The following is a 13,443-nucleotide window of genomic DNA, read 5'->3' as shown; positions in this document are numbered from 1 at the left end:
TCATCGTCTTGTTTATTTCATCTCATTATTCTCAGAGTTTACATTACTTGTGACATTCATCTTAATTCTATTTTAACTTTATCGTACTGAATATCTGGATTGTAAATGTAAATGTAACTCATAAGCGGATCTCTTGCGGTATTCTTTTATTCGCATTAATTTGTCTACTACCGTTTAGAGTGGACGTCACGGACATTCGATAAAAATCCTTTGTCGATACACCCGCTAGCTCGTTATTAAATGTATCATTGATGCAATTTTCCTTCGCGTCGGGGACACAGAGTTCTGTTTTTTTTTTTTTTTCTCTAAGGGAATGGAAATGACATGTTGTGAATTCGATTGACAATTTTACATAGTATCATCGTGAAAAAAAGGAGGGTAGGTTTCTAACTGATTCCAGATAACGATACACGCCTCTTCTTCCCTCCCCCTCCCCCCCCATTTATCCTTTTCTTATCCGTCTATCGCGATGGGTTAGCCAGTAATTCATCTAGCGTCTGGTTAATACAAATATAGCCTCGAGATTAGTTTGTTCTTTTTGTCAATGAAATCGGACCCTATCGATTCCCTATTCTTAAATCTGTCCTATCGAACGATAAGTATAGACTGGCAGGGGCATTCGAAACGGGCAGGTGAAAATGGTGAATTGAGGCGGTGTAATTCGTTTTGGTCCACTGGATCGGGCGTGTTTGCGTTGCACTCGACGCGCAGTTTTCTAGCTCTCGATGTACTCGGGTTTCTGCTGAAAAATAGGAAATCTTTTTTTTTTTCGGTCTCGCGGTCGCGATGCTTTTCTTTCTCGCGTTCTCTGTTGTTTTTTTCTTTCTATTTTTTTTTCTTAGAAAAATTTGAAAAAATTGGCGAATACCGCACATCGAAGATGCCGTGACAACGGTAGTAACCATGTGTGTACGTATGTATGTATGTGTGTATGTACGTACGTACGTATGTATGTATGTATACTCGCGATAGTAGGACCTTGTTTCGTATGTACAACATACAATCTTCTTTATGCTGTTACAATTGTTATAGTTATGATAATAAACTGAACCTCCCAAAAGGTAAACGCCTCGTTTTTTTTTTCTCTTTTTTTTTCATATCAAATGTACTGCATTAAATGTATAATTATATACAAGCTCCTCAGTCTTGTGCGAAGTGTAAGACGATTTTAGGTTCTAGCACTTCCGCCTCGGTGAAAACTAATCGTTACGAATATTATATTTATTATTTCCCGAATCGTTTTCTTTTTTTTTCTTCTTCTTTCTCTCTGTCAAACGTTTCGTTTCTACTGTCTCTCCCGTTCTTTCTCCCACTTTTGCTTCGCTCTTTTCCTTCCCTTTGTACGCGATCGTAGTTATTGTGTGTTAGTCGTGCAAACGAGTCGAAAGACGATTCTTCTCGATTTTCGTAATTACGACCTGTGTGTTCTTTCGTCGCGAGCTGGCGAGATATTACAAAATTTATTGTTGAGTAGCTTAAAATGGTAAAACGTTACATCGTTAATTTAGTTGCTTATTGCCCGTGCGTGGCAGTTTGTTTCATTGAACTTTGAACTTTGATCTTGTCGTTCGATCTCAATTAGATTCGCTTTCTTCAAACATCTTTCCGTAAGTTCGAAACGGAATGAAGGAAAATATTTAAACGATAGGTATACGTTTTGTTACCTAACTATAAAGAAGAATAAAAAAAAAAAAAGAAATGATGCACATCTCTCTTTGACGTTATCTTTATCGTTATCTAACGTATCTCTAACGTCTAATGAATTATTTATATCGTACAAGTCTCGAGGGAAAAAAATGGAGCTGTTGGTCGCCATTTAATACGCGGACAGTAATAGGTCAGCGCATTGTTTTTTTTTCTTTTTTTTTTTCTTCACAAGGCAACATACTCTCACAAACGATATGGTAAAATCATTCCTCGGTTTGTCGGTTTATCGGTAAAACGTAGCAAAAATCAGTAGCGTTAAATGGTAGTTAAATAATACTATTCGTAATATGTCAAGGTAGTCGTTACTAAAGTATTATCATTCCCTTCGCATCCCTTATGATACGTACATATACGTAGTATTATTACCGCATGTATACATTATACGATTCTTCCAAATGAAATGAGTATTATTGTACAAATCAGAAATTTCGTATGCCTGCCGATGTGCATACAATTTGCACATACGTGTTTGGATGTAACGTACGACATTAACCCTTTATTTGATCACGTTCGCGTTTAAGTAGCAGTCTTTTCGTTAGCATCATTCTGGTTGCTCTCCTTCGTTACGCCGTTACACGCGTACCACTAATCGTCGAATTTTTCTATCTGCCAAATAAAGGATTAAACGTAGATATAGTATTTATCATCGTTCTTGGGCGCAACAACCGTTCTCAATGACTCGCGTTCGCCCGTCCACTAGTTTCCGGTCGGCCCTTGCAACGCCCCTTGAAACAAATTCACATTTCAAGGGTACGTTGAACGCGTGCGGCGCGAAAACGAATATTGCACTAATCTAAACTAATTTAAAACGAATTCGCTGAAAAGATTTCCTGCTGTTAAACCTTATAATGTCCGGAATCTCTGCCGGCCGCAATTTTCAACGTCACTCGCAATTTCTCCGCACTGGCACGTCCGGAAGTGAACGCGCGAACGAGACGTTCTCGATGGTTCCACGAGCCGACGGAGAACGACGTCAGCGATGTTTGTACAGCATGGCTGAAGAGAACGGGCGCGATGGTTGGATGACTCGTTTTCTGTGCTTTTATCGATCACTTTTCTGCCATGGTGGTAGGCCATCCGCCTACGTCAACGCGACTCCAGCTACACTCTAGCTAATATTAATTAGGGCTACGATGCTATATGTACAGAAAACGCATTGCATTGGCACAGCAAACAATGTGTGCCTGGACTGCCATCCATCGTTTCGACGCATAGCGTAGTACGCTCATTGTATGTATGTACTCACTTAGGTACTCATTCGTCATGCTCTCGTATCTTATCATAGCGAAATAATCGTGGCGTATCAATTGCAGATCTTCTCCTCGTCTCTCCTCTAATAACAATTTTCTTATCGATTTTCTATTCCGTTAAATCTTACTCGATTTTATTCTTTTTTATTTTTTTATTTTTTTCCTCCGCTCGAGTGAGAACATCTCTGCCCAACTCTTGCAACTTGCTACATTCGCTACGACATTTTTTTTTTTTTTTTTTTTTTTTTTTTTTTTTTTTTTTTTTTTTTTTATAGCAGAATATCATATTTTGTTAATGCAATTACAAGGAGACGTAAAAACGTTCCGACGCGTTTCATACTTTTTTTTTTTCGCAGTTACTACCGTCTTCTACAGTTGGGCAGACCCGTTTTGTACTATACGATACCGATTATTTTCTAAATTATATTCGAGCGTAGCGTTCTATATTCTCGACGAGTCACTTGCAAGGATATCCTTCGATGAACGCGAAACTGAGAAAAACGGCGCCGATGTACTAATCAAGCACGTATTTTGTCATACTTGTGATGCCAAGCGAAACCAAGGTCTACGTGTTTATCATGTACGTGTTAGTCAATCGTGAGTGAGCGTAATTTTTCATTGTTGCAACGATCGACGAAAGAAAATCGAGTTTTTCACTTCTAATTAAGATAACGACGTTATCGATAATATAATCGGTAGTGATAGTTTATTGACAAACGTCAATAAACGTTGCAAAAAAAATAAATTACGGAGCATTTGACTAATCGACGTGAATATATTAACCAACATTTTTAATCGACAATTAGCTCGTTTGTCGTATTCGACCAACCGTTAATAAACCATTCAAAGCCGATTATACTAATTGAAAATGTCAGTTGTAAAGCCTGACAAGCCCACGTTTTAATAAGATTCACGCTCGCGAGAATTATATATCGTTTTCCCTCTTTTCACCATCGAAAATCGAAACACGCTACGGAGGAACACGAATATCAGATTATCCGAGAAATTCGTGTCGATTTTCGGCGCATTGGATCGGAGCTTGTCGGAATAACATTAAAGATATTCAAGAAAAAAGTGATTTATACACGTGTACAAACGGTTTTCGAATTAATACCGCTTATCCCAAAGATCAACAATTTTTTATCGCTCGCAAAGGAATATCGATACGAGTTTCTAGGACTCAGTGGTTTCTAGGACTTCAATTGTTTTCAGAACATTTTTATTCAAACCATCGCGTAACATGAAGAGGAAAGGAAATGGTTACAATTACAGTATACAGAACGAGGCTACGTGATACAAAATACAAAACAAAATATAAAACAATTTCACGCACGTTATTTAATCTTAAAATGAAGAGAAGAAAAGAAATGGTTAAAATTTGTCCAGTTTGCAGTGTACAGAAGTGGGATACTTCGTAAAGAAATCGCGAGGATCGTTGGACAAACCGTAGGACTCGCCCGGCTTTACGAGGAATTAAAAAGTTACATGAAATTTTCCACAATAAAAACAGTAAAAAATAGGACTTTCTCGAATTTTACTACGATTCTCAATTCGCCAATTGTTGCGAGCTTTCGTTAATCGATCGACCTTACGATCAATTAAAAAGCGTATTAAATTTTCTACAATAAATGCAAAAACATTTATTCTATGTAAAATACGACTGCATTTCTCAATTTGTCAAATTGTTGCTTGTTGTCAAAGTTAATACTTGCGATCGGTTTTGAAACGAAGAATTGAAATGTGTGTTGAATTTTGTACGACAGGTTCAAGAATATTATTCTACGAAATATAATAGAGAACTTTCTCAAGTTCTATTACAATTCTCAATTCGCTCAATTCGGCTGCGAGTTTTTATTTGAGGAATCCACGTGAAAAAGGGGAGATGTTAATCTTAATAAATTTTGAATTTAACATTTTTTTCGAAACGCATGATTCTTTCGCGCTGCGAATTAAAAGTTTCTGAATTTTACATTTATATTGGAAAATAAATTCTCCAGTTTCCCAACATGTTGCTAAAGTTTCTTCCTTGTTCTCGTGGACTCTTCAACTGCTATTTGCCGACCGCTCAGCTTTAGAAGAGGAATTAAAAAGTATAATGAGTTTCCTATAACAAACGCGGAAGCATCATTCTACGAAACGTAATAAACGATTGACGATTGTATTCTAAACTCGGCATTCGCTATATATATTCATCAATCGATCGGTCGTACGAGGAGTTAAAAAAAAATATACTGAATTTTTTATAATAAACGCAAGAACATTATTCTACGAAATACCTCTTGGCGCAACAAGCAAAACCAGAAAAGCGCTGGTAAAATTTCAATTGAAAGTCCGACGTTGGATGTGAAAATTAATTGTACTTAACATAAATGTATCTACATCATTCTTCTTTTGTTTTGTCAATGATCGTTTATATTATTTCAATTAAAATTTGACTCTTATGCTTTTGCTCGTCTACCAGAGACAGAGGACTGACTCTTCGGGGGTTTCAATTACAAATTCTGTCAATGATCGCGAGTTTTCGGTTCGCTATTTGTCAACCGATCGGCAGTCCCGGCTCCTACATGGAATGTTCGTATTCGCTTTTACCTAATTAACGCGATCGTCATTACGTTCTAATCTAGCGCTAGCGCGTGACGCGTTTTCCAGCAGGGTAGTAGTAACTCAGGGTGGAATTTTTCGATGAAGAAGAAGCGTCTCCTCCGCGTCGGTCGAACGTCTTTCGACTCGACTTTCAAATCCGGGGAAATGCACAGAGAGAGAGGGGATGAATCGCGGGGGAGGCGTTCGAGAAACTGTGCGACCGGGGGAGATGTTGAAGAAACGTCCGCTCCGCGTCGCTGAAATAACTCGAATGCCTCCAATTTATTCGAATCGTTTGAATACTTTCGCCCGTTTGCGCGAAATATCGCGGAATCTTGCGAAACTTCCCGACGAGACCGATTCTTCTCAATAGGGACGAGTCGGGACTCTCTGCGACCCTTGCGAATTCGTTTGCCACCCTGGAAAACGGATTTCTTCCCTCGATCTGCGACGCAAACCGCGCGGAAGATTAGTAATCGGTTTCTATCCTGCGAATTCGACTTTTCCGTCGAGTCAATATTGAAATGTTTCCCGCTGTGTATGTGTGTGTGTGCCGACTGTTAATTCGTTTGGCTAGGTGGATTTTACAAAACTCTTACACAGCGATATCTCGCTCTCGTTTCAACGAATGCATGTAGATTTCTGCACCGAAAGTTTCATTTTTATCAAATTACATCTTTTTTTTTTTTTTTCAGTAGAGTGATTTGCATCTAGGGTAACTGGCCGTGTTAGTATGTTAATCCTCCACTCGTGTGCTCTAATATTGGAAGAAATTAAAACAAGGAGTACCTTCCTTAATTTCATACAAAGAAATGTTCCTTTTATTTTTACAAGCCCCTCTGTACAATTTATTTCAATGTCAGAGCACGTAAATAGAGACAGGCATATTGATAGATACGAACAATTACCCTATATATACTGCGTACATTAAATTATACAAATATCATTCTCGCGTCACGCGTGACTTTCGCCGCGTATCTCTGAATAAAGTCTCGTTTCTTATTATCTTCTCAGCGCGAAAGAGGATCTTTTTGTTTGATCTCTCGATTCTCGAAACTGAACTCGAATACAACGATGTGTGAAACGATGAAATGCCGTATGTTCGTGTATAGCGTGCAAGCGTTTCTGTTTCAAGAATGTTAAATGAATGGAAATACGAATGGAAAAGGGAAAAATGAGGAGGTGAACATGATCGAACGAAATCTATTGTTGCTCGTACGGAGTGAATTTCGTTCAAGGGTGTAGCGTGACGAAGTGAATAAATATGTACAATATCGTCCTTATGTAATAACTAATCACGTAAACTCTAATAAAACGCTTTGTATACATGTACATCCATAATATTTATGTATATATTTATATGCCTTCTCGATTCATCTAATTTAGAAATATTATAGCATATAACAATCCGCCAATATAATATATATATATATATATAAATTATATATATATATATATAATTTCTAATTTTATATATATATATAATTTCTCATCTCGACACAAGGTACCTAAGTTAGATATTTTTTTTCCTTATTTTTGTATAATATAAACATCATATTTGTAAAATATTTTTTTTTTCTTTTTTTTGCCAAACACCTCGGTTGTTAGTTGTTTCTCGCGAGGTCGAACGTTAAACGAGACCATCGTTAGTGTTCGGCGGGATTTTAATTAAAAAAGATCGTCGCGGACTGTTGTCAAGACCCGCTGAAAAAAGTGTGTAATTAGCTGCCTCTTTTGTTTAGCGCATTCTTTCCTCCATCGTATAGTATATTTCATCTATATGGATTAAAAAAAAAATATATGTATATATATATATATTTTTTGTATATGCGTGTGTGTATGTGTGTGTGTGTGTGTGTATATATATATATATATATGTATATGCAATAATGAAAATGCGATACGTTTACATATGCATATAGGCTGCACGTGCGTGTATACATGTATATGTAAACGTTGTTAATGCGTACCACTGCTGTCCGCGTGACGAGTAGCGTAACGAATGAATTTTCACGATCTTGATTCTTAAACGATCTTCAACGATAAAGAAAAAAAAAAAAAAGAAAAAAAAAGAACAATTTCTACTTATTTTATGTACACGACTTTCTTCTTTCTTCCAGCACGCAACTTCAGACCATTCTCTACGTTGTTGTTTCCATCCATCGTATTCAGACCGTGCCTCTCTATTTTAAATAGCGGTTTTGATAATAATACGCGTGTATCGTGATCTCTGGCCTAGCATGCGTATAGTTCATCGAGTCAAGCTTCCTCTTTTCCTCTTTTCCGTTCCTCTTTGTCGTTTACCTTTCTATCTTTTCCCAGTGAAACGCTCAGTGACAATCAGTGGAAATCGATGTATCTATTTAGAACGAGTTCTTGTCGAGTTCTTCTTACTTTGTTCGAAGCACGTTAGAATTGGCGCGGCAGTGTTGGTTCACGAGAGCAGCCGGACGTTTGCCCGTCGATATTAGAGAATCGACGATGAAAAGAGCGACAGCGTAGTCTTAAGGACATCTATTCAAACGCGACGAGAGACGATATATAATTTCTAACGATTCCTAACCGCCCTAAGACTTTCCCGCTCGAGTTCTCCAAAACGTTTTCGGACTCTCCCTGGCATCTAGAGAAAAAGCAAGTCTGGCGACTAAAAGCTAACCTTCGCGATCGTTCCTCTCTTCCCTATATTTACACGCTGATTCGACGAAGAGCCAGAGGATCGAGTCGCTCTATTTTCAGACCGTGGTATCACGGCCACGTTTCTCGATCTACATTGCCTCCTTTGTTCTCTTTCCATCTTTGCCCGATATCTGGGACAAACGGTAGCCGCTGCCTCTTGCAGGCACTCTATCCACGGTTTAAGTTGTAAAGGAAATACACCCAGTGTTCGCTATTGTACGCTAGTAAGACCGATTTACGCCATTGTCAAAGGCATCTTGCCAAACACGCCGAGGATTCTCCTCTTCCTTATTTCTCTCTCTCTCTCTCTCTCTCTTTCTTTCTTTCTTTCTGTCGACCGAGCTTTCTTCGAGGATACTTTGTCGTAGAGAACTGTCGTACACGCTATCAAATTTTCGCTAAGGTGTCAGGGTAACATGCAGGAATACCAGCCGAAGCGAATCGCGCGAATGCGTTTATCTGAAATATCCTTTGGTCGCGTTCCCTCCTGTGATTTTATTATTCGCCGGTTTGATCATTGCCAAACGAATCTCCGTCCGGAGTTTTCAACATTTTGCAACGCCTTCCCACGAGATCGAATCGTCCGGAGGAACGATGAAAATTCATTTAAAACTATATGCCTTTTATACATAAGATCGAATCTTTTTATCATCCGAATCTTTGTTCTTCTCTCTCTCTCTCTTTTTTTTTTGTTTTTGCTTTTGAACGTTTTCTTTCCTTTTATTGTTCGAACGTTTCCTGTACGAAGATATACTTTGCTTTGCTTTAGGTTTGATTAGGGTATAGCGTAGCGTATATATAGTATGTGTATGTGTATGTATATACATGATTAAAATAAGTTAAAAAACGATCTTCTTTTAAGATAGTTCTCGTTCTCTAAATATTTTTCTCACTAATACCTTTACCAGCGGAGAAAAATAATATTCTTAGTATTTCGTTTTTGAAGAAACGAATGCTGAATTTTAGTAAAAGCTTACAATATGAAAAATGCGTTGAAACATTTATACGACGTAATTATTGATACAAGAAAGACAAAATCTTTCGTGCTGTCCTTATTTTTTTCGGTTACACGTATGCAATATTTTCGCGTACGTTTCTTAAAATGTATAAAAAATTATTACCAGTTTTAGGTATCGAAAGTTCTACCTCGCATTCGCAAGATTTATATCCCATCTCGATCTCTCTTGTATTATGTGTATCCTGCAGTTAAATCAAATCATCGATAATCGGATTCGAGCGATTCATTCGCAATCCAGTATTACTTGCTTTATCTTATGAAATAAAATAAGAAAAAAAAAAAAAAAAAAAAAAAAAGAAGGATGAAGAAGAAGATACACCTCTACACCTCGCCCGGAACACCGTTAAACAGTTATAAATCGATTCGTAACACGTCCCAGCCAAAAATATGTAACTCCTCGAAGGCGCTACACAACGCGCGTAAATGTTTCTTTCCTTATTGTTTTTTCATCTTAATAATCGTACACGTGCTTCAACACCGCAATTCTCTCTTGCTAATAACCAATATACTCACAGCACGGCAATAAGTGCACAACAATATTTCGAATAAGTCTTACATAAATCTCTATATTTCTCTTTAACTCTCTCTCGCTCTTTCGCTCTCTCTCTCTTTCTCTCTCTCTCTCTCTCTCTCTCTCTCTCCATACGTTTACCAACGTCTCCCCCTTCTTCTATTCATTTTAAAATGAAACGCATAAATGAGGCACTTGCCTGAATCTATACCGGTCGCATTCTCTCTCATTCCTGTTTTATAGATCAGAAATTTGCCAACAATTAATATACGGAAGGCACGCCTCGTCTCGCGCGAATGCATCAAGCGTCCCTCCACGTGGACCACATCTCTCAAACGTTCGTTCCTCTCTCTTAAAATTGTCTCGTTCGGAATTGTTTCTTTTTTTTTCTCTTTCTTTTTATCATTTCATCTCGAGGATCGTCGAACAAAGCGAATTCGATAGTTATTGCAGCGTATAGGCGAGCAATTTTCTTCTTCGTCCTTCAGCGAGAGTTTTCATCTAGCGGGATTTTCTCCTCGGTCCTGCTCTTGTCCCCGGGTCAAGGAGCCAAGGGAGCGCAAAGTTCACGGAGGAGGGCAGTTTGAGAAACGAGGATCCAAGTGGCAGGACGCTTCGTCTTCGTCCTTGAATCACCGTGGTTCTAAGCACCTAAGCAGGCCACTGCTACGAACACAGTCTCTCCTCTGATCGTATCACATTACACAGCTACGAGTCAATCCTTTGTCCCATCGTCGTTGTCGCTTGGTTATACTCCGTTTTCTTCTTCCTCTTCTTTTTTCTTCTTCTTTTTTTTTTTTGCTTTTCTTTTTTCTTTTTTCTTCGTTTCGCGTGTCCCTTCATTTCCCATTATCCCTCCATTGCCGTACTGGTGAGAAACGGAAAGGAAGAACTCGAAAATCGATCGAATTCTGTAGAAAAATCAGCTCGGTGTATGCTTGGAGCGTCCGACGCGCGATGCCCTCTCCGCTTAAAAAAAAAAAAAAGGGGCATCGCCTGAAGTGTGACAATGTCTTAAAAAAATAGTTCCAAAGCCCGCGCGCGTGTCTCTGTTCTCTCGCGGTACACGTATCAGACGATACGACACGTGACACCGGAAGTGGCTTCGCAACGAACACGTTGTGTCGTTCTGTACGCACGATCGTGAACGACACGACGAAAAGAAAGAAAAAAAAAAAGAAAAAAAAGAGAATGAAATCCGTAGTCATCTCCCGAGTACCACCACGGTTTTTTTTTTTTTTTTTCAAGAAGATATCTCAGGTAACGCCGACACTAAATACGCATGCAACGTCGTGGTCTTCTTCTCGTGTAGACTCGTGACGAGACTCTCCGGTACGAGAACGCGTACGGGTCAAGATTCTCTCGACGTCTCGAAGGACAGTCACAATAGTAAACGCATCGGCGAATATATAAAACCGTTTCCGAAGCTTAATCCACTCGATCTTCCGGTACGCGTTTCCATCGCGTATCGATCGAAGCCCCCATCATCATCATCATCATCTTCTTCTTCTTCTTCTTTTTCTTCTTCTTACTCGACCACGTTCGACGTTTTTACATTTTATCGCGCGTGATCAAACGCTGTATCGTTCGCTTGAATTCGATAGCGGACAGCCTGTGTCACTTGCGCGCCGTTTCGTACGCCAGCCCACGCCGGAAGAACATCGAGCTGGCGCCAACGCGTTTCTTCCGACAGCTGGAACTCCTGAACAATCGATCCTCCCCGGCGGCCATCGATCGCGATCTGGGCGGCGGGGTTCGTCTGGCGTCGTACTGATTCGCCACGTACATGATCATGTCGTTGAAGTTGGGCAGGAACTGCGGATTAAACAACGACAGGATCCTCTCGTTCAGCTCCCGAGGATCGCGTGTGGGCACCATGTAATGATCACGCGTGCTCGACTCGTCGCCACGATTGAAATCGTTCAACATCCTCCGATGGCCACGGCAGAGATCGTCGAGGCTGTTGGCGCTGCTGCTGCTGCTGTAATCCTGAAGCCCGTTAGCCAGCTCTGTCAATGCTGTCTCGGTGTACTCACAGGCGGAATGGTACTCCAGCTGTTGGTCGTATCTTCTGCCGTAATCGGTGACCTTCGACATCGATCGCGAATCGTAAGGCACCTGCTGCACGTGAGCGGCGAGGAACTCGAGCGACCTTTCCTCGCTGACCACGCTCTCGTACGCGTCCTCGTCGTGTCTGGTCAGCTGATCGAACACGCAGCCGGCGACGATGACACGCGCCAGCCGATCGTCGTCGTCGTCGTCGTCGTCGTCGTTGTCGTTGTCGTCGTCGTTCTCGACGCTGCTACGATCGGGACGATCGTCATCGTCGTCGTTGCCGTCGTCCTCGTCGTCGTCGTCGTCGTTGCGACCGTCTGATTCCGCGAGATCGGAGGATGAGGATGAGGAAGAAGAGCCGGAACCCGTGGGGTCCTGCGGCAAGCCTCAGACGGCCCTGTGTCGTCTTCTATATCATATGTACGTCTTCTTCACTTTCTGCACCGGCTTGTTCTCCGCCGACGAGTTCGCGTTCTTGCCGTTCGGATTCTTCGGCGGCACGTTCAGCACCAGGTTGATCGACTTGTTGTTGAAGCCCGGCGACTCCGAGCTCTCGGTCAGCCGGTTCAGCTGCTGTCGTTGCTCGGACGGCTCCGGATATGGGGCGCCGCGTAGCCTCTGCGAGAACCAGAAACCAGAAGCGAATCCGGCCACCAGCGAGAAGAAGCAGGTCCCTATCAGGGCGCCGGTCAATGTCTGGGCGGAGTACACCACCGGTGTCGCGATCACGTCTGCAATGAAAGCTGAATTAGTATCGGTGGCCGGTAACTCGACAACCGATGATTTATCGTTTCTCGATTTTCTTCGGGGGCAATCGACGCCTTTTTCATAGAACGATGTACGGACGTTGGAAGAGGGTAGAGAAAGCGGGTAGATTCGTCCGCGCATGGAACGCGTCACGTGTTTTAGGTTGCACGGGGGTCTTTTGTAACCGACTTGGCACGCGAGAAAGAAGGAAGGAAACCAAAGAGTACAGATTCTAAAGAAGAATTCGAGATACGTACACTCGGTGTACCGCGGCTCCCTTCACGGATTTTTCAAACGTGCTCTCCTTTTTTCGCGGATCGAGGCAATTTATTACTAGGATAGATTTCTATGAAGGAGGAAACGTTCCTAATTTATTTCAAGTCATCCCGTACAACTGTGTACGTAGTTGGTTTTTCAGTCGGTTGGAAATTGATCGATCGAATCGATTTTTTTCTATTTTCTCAGCAGTGTCGACAATTGTGAAAAAATTGTAAAATTTCCATCATCTTAAACGTAACCCTCGGGAAAAACCACGTTACTTACAGGACGACCTATGTAATAAAGAAGAAATTTTTCATTCTCCCATGCGAATAAATAGACTGCAGATCTTTATGCATTTATGCAAAATTAAAAGGTGCAGAAGCATATAGGGTACACGTAATATGCAAAGATATGTGAAATGTCCAAAATCTAGTATGCATATATATATATTGTAATACTTATTGTGGATGAAACAAATCTGTGTCTAAGTTCCATTTTTTCTGAATCGTAGTTGTAAAAATATGGACTCGCACGAACATCTGCAGTCTACAAATAAATGAACCGTTCAAAGCAAACGTGATGCAAATCAATTTCTTGTCCATCCAATTTGTACGCTACATTTTGAAAGCTTAATC

At 40.6% G+C, this 13,443-nt stretch overlaps 1 protein-coding gene across 1 annotated transcript; it reads right to left on the bottom strand.

Annotated features, from left to right (window-relative positions):
- Positions 1 to 10,993: 10,993 nt before the first annotated feature.
- LOC122537888 lies at positions 10,994 to 12,688 on the bottom strand. The gene is made up of 2 exons (XM_043671565.1): positions 12,280 to 12,688; positions 10,994 to 12,186 (listed from the first exon to the last, which is right to left on the bottom strand). The coding sequence occupies exons 1-2, from the start codon at positions 12,686 to 12,688 to the stop codon at positions 11,363 to 11,365; spliced, it is 1,233 nt and encodes a 410-aa protein (XP_043527500.1). The 3' UTR covers positions 10,994 to 11,362.
- Between the last annotated feature and the right edge of the window lie 755 nt (positions 12,689 to 13,443).

This window comes from Frieseomelitta varia, unplaced genomic scaffold, assembly GCF_011392965.1.
Source record: "Frieseomelitta varia isolate USP_RPSP 00005682 unplaced genomic scaffold, Fvar_1.2 scaffold_1015, whole genome shotgun sequence".
NCBI classification, from domain to species: domain Eukaryota; kingdom Metazoa; phylum Arthropoda; class Insecta; order Hymenoptera; family Apidae; genus Frieseomelitta; species Frieseomelitta varia.
This window is presented reverse-complemented; position numbering and strand designations above follow the sequence as displayed.

Excerpts from the sequence above, each read along its gene's own strand:
- LOC122537888 (XM_043671565.1), bottom strand. The coding sequence starts at position 12,688 with ATGCGCGGACGAATCTACCCGCTTTCTCTACCCTCTTCCAACGTCCGT. Across the intron at positions 12,187-12,279 it reads GCCGCCGAAGAATCCGAACG|GCTTGCCGCAGGACCCCACG; the intron begins GCAAGAACGCGA and ends GGGCCGTCTGAG.